Raw genomic sequence first — 8,358 nt, forward strand, 5'->3', positions numbered from 1 at the left:
TAGGCTGGGTAAAGGACTTACAACCGGAACTGACAGCCTTAAGTTGAAGCCATGTAGCAAAAGAACACCTTGTTCACTCAAGCAGTCTCTTTTTCTTTCTCCCTGGCAATCATCCCAGGGTATGGTGGTTTACAGGGTTGGAGGAATAAGGCTGTGCTCTCATTGGGTGGCATTTCAAACCACATAGTTAATTCTCCTGTGTAATTTCTCCTCTGAGTGAGGTAGACAGAGAGGCTGAGGAAATTTACATTAAATTAGTAGTGCACATTCTCAGACAATGGACGGCTCCGATGAGTCTGTCGGAAAATAATGACTTAACAAACACAAGTTAACACACCAGAGGGACCCATGTCTGGCTAAATTAAGAACATTAACCCCTGACAGACATTGAACAAGACACTGTCTTCACACTCATACTGAGGTGAACCTATTCAGTTCAATGAGACCTGCATCTCCTGACAGAAAACCGTTGGGGGTTTTTGCCATGAGATGCAGATTTGGTGCTGAAATATATTCCCCAGTTTCTTGCACCAAATATGCATCTTCTGAAAAAAAACCCACATCTGAACGCAATGCGGTTCTGATGTAATATTGATGTGATATTTTACCAGGAGATACAGATTTTTTGCAAGAATTTGGTGTATAAGTTTTAGCACCAAATCTGCTTCTCTAGGCAAAAAAAACTCACAAAAACAGTTTTGATGCATCTCCGAAGTGGCATCAAAACTGTTGGTGTGTTTTTTGCCAAGAGATTCAGATTTGGTACTGACATTTATACACCATATTCATGCACCAAATCTACATTTCCTGGCAGAAAATCTCATCAATACCGCATGAACACAGCATTGCATTTTAGTGCAGGTTTTTTTTACCTAAAGGTGCAGGAATATGGTGTATAAATTTCAGCACCAAATCTGCATCTGTTGGCAAAAAAAGAAGAAAAAATTGTTTTGAAACAATTTTGGTGCAGTCTTCTTCTAGGAGATGCAAATTTGGTGCAGAAATCTGGTCCAGACATTTCAGCTTAGTGTAGTTTGGATATACTCCCTGTTTGTTCTGTTGTAGATGTAACAGCTAAGAATTCTGGACTGTGTATAACCCTGCCCACGCTGTTATGGTCAGAAGACCGCTGACATTCCCATTCAAGGGTAAGCTCCCTCCCTATCCAGGGATAGAGACAAACCAAGAACTATGAAATACTACCCCAAGAGTCCAGGAGGAAAAAACATGGTAAACGCCAAAAATAGAGCACAAGAGTGGTTGGAAACTAACAGGCAGCAACCCCCTGACTATATATACACAATTAGAAATAGCGGTAGAGCATGCCTACTCTACCTAGATGCCTCATCACCGTCTAAGAAACTAGCTAGCCCCAAAAATTAAGAAAGGAATCCTAACTTGCCTCAGAGCAGCCCCAAAGGGATAGTTAAAGCCCTCAACCTATATTGACGATGATATAAGAAGTAAACAATACACATTTGGTTATGAATAGACTTGAGAACGAAAGGCCCTGCTAAAACATAAAAAGATAGGCTAGATCAATGGGTGCAGCTGGCAAAACCCTAATATATGCCAACTCCTGATAATCAAAATTCCCTTAGGAGCACATGATCCTCTACCCACTACAACAGGGAACTCTTGTGCAGGAGCAAAAATTGGATCCAAAAAGCAGACAAACTGCAGCAGACAGCAATGGAGATCTCCAAGGAAAAAAAAACAAGCTGGAGCACATTGAAAAAGTGTCCAGTGGGTCACAGGCACATGGCCAACATGACAGGAGGGCCTGGTGTTCAAGATATGTCCACTGGAGCAAGATTGACACAGGAAATGATATCACTAGCATCAGTTTGAGACAGAATCCTTTCCTTTATACATCAAGGGCTGGACATGATTTGCCCACTGGAGTTAAGCCTGCTTTACACGTTGCAATTTCGCATACGATTTCGTATGTGATTTGCAACGCCCCCATCGTATGTGAGGCACGTTCAATTTGTTGAACGTGCTGCACATACGAGTAACCCCCGTCATACATACTTACCTTCCATACGACCTCGCTGTGGGCGGCAAACGTCCACTTCCTGGAGTGGGAGGGACGTTCGGCGTCACATTGACGTCACGCGGCAGCCGGCCAATAGATGCGGAGGGGCGAAGCTGAGCGGGACGTAAACATCCCGCCCACCTCCTTCCTTCCGCATTGTGGGCCAGGAGCCGCAGGACGCAGGTGAGATTTGTTCATTGTACTCGGAGTGTCACACACAGCGATGAACAATCTGACATGCAATTCTAGAGACAGGTACGATGTGTTTGCGATGAACTTTTACCGTTCAATCGCAATCGCACGTACCTATCACACACTACAATGTACCCTACAATGCCGGATGTGCGTCACTTATGACGTGACCCCGCCGACACATTGTAAGATACATTGCAGCGTGTAAAGCGGGCTTTAGAGTCAGGCCCTGTACCAGTCTTAGTGACAAGCAAAGAGCCTGACTCCTCTCCAGCACTGACCACTAGAGGGAACACAAAAACATCCTCAGGAAGAATCTTAACCTCTTCACAACCAGCAACAACGAATCCAACAGAAACACCCTCCATAACACCACACCCCTGATTGGTTGCTTTCTGTGTACACTGTACAGTTAGGTCCAGAAATATTTGGACAGTGACACAATTTTCGTGAGTTGGGCTCTGCATGCCACCACATTGGATTTAAAATGAAATCTCTACAACAGAATTCAAGTGCAGATTGTAACGTTTAATTTTAAGGTTTGAACGAAAATATCTGATAGAAATTGTAGGAATTGTACACATTTCTTTACAAACACTCCACATTTTAGGAGGTCAAAAGTAATTGGACAAAAAAACCAAACCCAAACAAAATATTTTTATTTTCAATATTTTGTTGCGAATCCTTTGGAGGCAATCACTGCCTTAAGTCTGGAACCCATGGACATCACCAAACGCTGGGTTTCCTCCTTCTTAATGCTTTGCCAGGCCTTTACAGCCGCAGCCTTCAGGTCTTGCTTGTTTGTGGGTCTTTCCGTTTTAAGTCTGGATTTGAGCAAGTGAAATGCATGCTCAATTGGGTTAAGATCTGGTGATTGACTTGGCCATTGCAGAATGTTCCACTTTTTTGCACTCATGAACTCCTGTGTAGCTTTGACTGTATGCTTGGGGTCATTGTCCATCTGTACTATGAAGCGCCGTCCGATCAACTTTGCGGCATTTGGCTGAATCTGCGCTGAAAGTATATCCCGGTATACTTCAGAATTCATCCGGTTACTCTTGTCTGCTGTTATGTCATCAATAAACACAAGTGACCCAGTGCCATTGAAAGCCATGCATGCCCATGCCATCACGTTGCCTCCACCATATTTTACAGAGGATGTGGTGTGCCTTGGATCATGTGCCGTTCCCTTTCTTCTCCAAACTTTTTTCTTCCCATCATTCTGGTACAGGTTGATCTTTGTCTCATCTGTCCATAGAATACTTTTCCAGAACTGAGCTGGCTTCATGAGGTGTTTTTCAGCAAATATAACTCTGGCCTGTCTATTTTTGGAATTGATGAATGGTTTGCATCTAGATGTGAACCCTTTGTATTTACTTTCATGGAGTCTTCTCTTTACTGTTGACTTAGAGACAGATACACCTAGTTCACTGAGAGTGTTCTGGACTTCAGTTGATGTTGTGAACGGGTTCTTGTTCACCAAAGAAAGTATGCGGCGATCATCCACCACTGTTGTCATCCGTGGACGCCCAGGCCTTTTTGAGTTCCCAAGCTCACCAGTCAATTCCTTTTTTCTCAGAATGTACCCGACTGTTGATTTTGCTACTCCAAGCATGTCTGCTATCTCTCTGATGGATTTTTTCTTTTTTTTCAGCCTCAGGATGTTCTGCTTCACCTCATTTGAGAGTTCCTTAGACCGCATGTTGTCTGGTCCAAACAACAGCTTCCAAATGCAAAACCACACACCTGTAATCAACCCCAGACCTTTTAACTACTTCATTGATTACAGGTTAATGAGAGAGACGCCTTCAGAGTTAATTGCAGCCCTTAGAGTCCCTTGTCCAATTACTTTTGGTCCCTTGAAAAAGAGGAGGCTATGCATTACAGAGCTATGATTCCTAAACCCTTTCTCCGATTTGGATGTGAAAACTCTCATATTGCAGCTGGGAGTGTGCACTTTCAGCCCATATTATATATATAATTGTATTTCTGAACATGTTTTTGTAAACAGCTAAAATAACAAAACTTGTGTCACTGTCCAAATATTTCTGGACCTAACTGTATTTATTCAGCTAACTGCTGATCAATGGTGGGTGCAGTGTTCCATAGATTATCCTGACTGCCTGGCATATGACACTTAGTCCTCTAATGATAATCTCCTGCTGATAAAACACTGATTGTATTGCAAATACAACTCTAAAGGCCCCGTCACATGCAGCCAGGTATCTAACGATATATCGCCGGGGTCACGAATTCCGTGACGCACATCCGGTATCGTTAGTGACGTCGTTGTGTGTGACACCAACGAACGGCCGTTAAAGATCAAAAATACTCACCTTATCATTGATCGTTGACACGTCATTCACTTTCAAAATACCGTTGATTGTTGAAGTCGCAGGTTGTTCGTCGTTCCCGAGGCAGCACACATCGCTACGTGTGACACCCCGGGAACGCCGAACTGCAGCTTACCTGTGGCCGCCCGCAATGAGGAAGGAAGGAGGTGGGCGGGCTTTTACGGCCATTCATCTCCGCCCCTCTGCTTCTATTGGGCAGCCGCTTAGTGATGCCGCACAAACCGCCCCCTTAGAAAGGAGGCGGTTCGCCGGCAACAGCGACGTCGCTAAGCAGGTAAGTCCGTGTGGTGGCTCCAAACGATTTTGTGCACCATGGGCAACGATTTGCCTGTGACGCACAAAAGATAACGATATCGCTGCGTGTGATGGGGCCTTAAGTCTAATAAGTGACATATCACTGGAATGAGGGTCTTTAATATCTCTGTTGTTGACTGAATCTTGAGACATTTTGACCTCACGGTCTAAAAAGAAGACTGGAGCGAGGCTGTGTAGCCAGCCAGAAGACATTCGGGTCAGTATGTACATATTTAACCCTTTACTGGTCTTCCATAGGCTAGTAAAATGTCACCCTACTGCTCCTTTCCTGGATTTGCCAAAAGCAGATGGTACAAAAACTCAGATTCTAGTGACTTTTTTTTTTTTATAAATTTAATGATAATTCATTTTATCTTAAATGTACATAGTGAAGTGCAAAATATAGTTCTTGATTGTTTTCTGGTCGTAGACAAGACCTGCATGAATTTCCTGAACTTCCTGGTTTCATAACACGGTGTTTGATTCTCTGGCCTGGCATAAAGTTGATGAAGTACCAACTTGGCAAATCATAAACTGATAAAAGACCAAAAAAACCCTATCCGGAAGCCACACAAGGGAGGCGGCGGGAAATTTACTGCTTTAAAAAGTAGATGTGCGCTACACAAGCGTGGATCTTTATAGCCTCGTATTTACAGGGCGGTTGTGCTGGAATTCCTCCCTACATTGTTCAGGAGGACGCTTTTGGGAATTGTTATACAGATCCATAAGAGGACACTATAAACTATAAGGTGGCCTAAAGTACAGTGAATTTCTCACGGCTAGTTAACATCTCCTGATGAACTCCAAAAAATTAGGGTGAAACGCGTTGGGTTTCTTCTGGGAGTCAAATTACCAGCAAGATAAGTTTAACCCCTTAATCGGCCATACTTTCTTTTGGGTCTATAATGTTCTGTTGGTCAAAGGACCCTTATATTTAGATGTGTCTCTCAACCAAATGTTATCTATAGACTGCAGTGATCTCTAATAGGACAATTTTCATAGTTTGTCCCATTTGGGACTGATTTTATGACCAACAGCGCATTACTATCACTTATATCCTCAATACTGACCTTGTGCAATGTGTGATTGTATTCTGACTTCAGCACTAACTGCAACTCCCAGGGTGATGGGTATGGATATGGCAATTTGCTAAGTAAAAGGTTTATAGGGCAAGTCGACGTTGAGCGGGGGCGCCCAAAACATTACGGTGTATTAACCTCCGCGGTTAGGAAGGAGTGAGACTAGGGAATTTTAGCCCAATCCCTTAAGCTTATACTCCTATATCATCTTTAAGAGGACAATTTGTTTACACTGGATTATCCCGCACTTTATAGCTAACCCTACTTATCTGTACTCACCCCTGCACGACTTTTGCTGTGTGTTTACTGACCGTTGTAGCTAATTATGTTATATGGCTTTGACCAATTTTAATTATAATTAATAAATATCTGCTTTTAGAGTTTTTTTCGGACTTTTACAAGTTTCCTCTTTTTGTTTAATTGTTTTGATGGTCTTTAACAAATCATAAACTGAACCTGGGATCATAGAGGGTAGGAAAATTCGTACAACTCCTGTCCATGGCTTTGGCTGCGAAGCATGGCTACGAAAAGCAATCCGCTAATCTCTACTCAATAGGGTTATAAAGTAATAAGTAAAATTGTAACTCAAATAATAAAAGCCAAAGCAAAACATAATACAGATACATTTTTATTTGGTAAATAAATTATATTTATTGCTTACTGTGAAACCTCACATTGTGCTTGGAAATTTGGTATCTTGATTAGCTGGAAAAAAAGAAAAACTATAACATGACAATAGAGGAATATTTTCATGTATGTCATTCCATCTTAGTAAAAAAATAAAAAAAACTTTTTGTAATACATATAAGCTAACTTATACGTACCAAAAATGTGACTCAGAAATTTACAACTACCATCCTCAAAAGAAAGTCTGTAGGAGGCTACATTAGTATTTATGTTTTAGGGGATAGGATATACCAGCGCTCAATGGCAAATGAGTTGTACAGCTGAAGCTGAAGTTGTTGCCCCCCACAGGCTTCGGTAGCCTGTCTTGAGTTCTTTGACATCACACGCTCTCTTCACTCGTGCATTCGGGTATCCAGGGAAGCCGCCGGCCGGGGCTTCTGGATTCCGACACTAGCTCCTTGCCGCACACCGTTCATTCTGCGGGGTAGGAGAAACAGTCACCCCCCTTAAAGCCCGCATCGCAGAACACCTTCATACCTTGCACACGCTGCCAGTTTCGAGGTTAACAACTTCAGCACAGGCATCCACACCACCGGTAACCTCTTCAGCCTACAGAGGACCTCCAGGTGAGGACATGTATCCATCTACTCATCCAGTTTGGTGTACAATACAGGCAAGTCTTTTGGTCTAATTTTTACCCCGTACATGTTACAGATCATAAGTCTACACAACGCTGGTTTGTGAGTGCTATAGTCTTCTGTTTATTAGTATTTATGTTTTGTTTTATTTTTTGGTTAATGTCTGACATTCATTGTGCTGGTTAAGTTTCTTAGAAATGAATATTACAATGTCTAGGAGGTTCATCCCTTACCCATTACCAGCAGATAATGGTAAGAATGTTTTTTTTCAATTCTCGATTTCCAACAATCAAAGAGATTGAGTGTAGACTTGGGAAGGCGGTGGAAAAAATAAAGCACAGAAGAGTAAGTAGTTGTTTCTTGAAAATTATGCTGATGGGATATAAGTTAGAACTTAAAAAATATAGAACATAAAACAAGAGGAACGAGGTCATGTTCCAGATGACTCTGAGGTGAGTGTCACGTTGACCTTCAGTGAACCCGAAACCTCTGCTGCTCATTTTTCTGGAATGTCTAAGGAGGGACACAATCAAAAGACCAACGAAAAAGCAGAATATGACAAATGGTACAAAAGACCCCACAAAACAAATCATAAAGTAAGCGAACCAATCTGTTTTTACAACTCCAGTTAGACCGGTTGTGCGATTAAAAGTCTGAAAAGAAAATACAAACCACTTGAATGGCAAACTGGACAGGAATGATGGAACCACAGAGACGAGAAGCATCCAGGGGACCATCTTGGAGATGTTCATCTTGAGTCTGATGAAAAATCTGTTGTTGTAGTTTGTGATCTTCACACAGTAGAAGACACAAAGCATCGAGCCCCACCACAGATTGCAGAACTCTACAGATAGAGTCAGAGTGATCGTGTACTCAGGAAACAAGATCACATTAGTCACTGACTGATTGCACAGATTGTCAATAATAAACAGAACATACAAAACTAGAAGTATGATCCTCGCCGTGGCCAAGCTCGTAATGATGATATCAATGGACTGAAGAGCTTGGGTTTTCTTCCAGCGATTTAGGTTTATCGTAACAATGAACATATTTACAATAATTCCAATGGCAACCAAAATGCAAACAATTGTAATTAGGAAAAATCCAGCAATAATTTCAAAATATTCCGGTGTCAT

General features: G+C 42.1%; 1 protein-coding gene across 1 annotated transcript; it reads right to left on the reverse strand.

The window, feature by feature from the left end:
- Positions 1–7,458: 7,458 nt before the first annotated feature.
- LOC142297422 (taste receptor type 2 member 38-like) lies at positions 7,459–8,358 on the reverse strand. The gene has a single exon (XM_075341650.1). The coding sequence runs from the start codon at positions 8,356–8,358 to the stop codon at positions 7,459–7,461; it is 900 nt and encodes a 299-aa protein (XP_075197765.1).

Source organism: Anomaloglossus baeobatrachus, chromosome 3 (assembly GCF_048569485.1).
Source record: "Anomaloglossus baeobatrachus isolate aAnoBae1 chromosome 3, aAnoBae1.hap1, whole genome shotgun sequence".
NCBI classification, from domain to species: Eukaryota; Metazoa; Chordata; class Amphibia; order Anura; family Aromobatidae; genus Anomaloglossus; species Anomaloglossus baeobatrachus.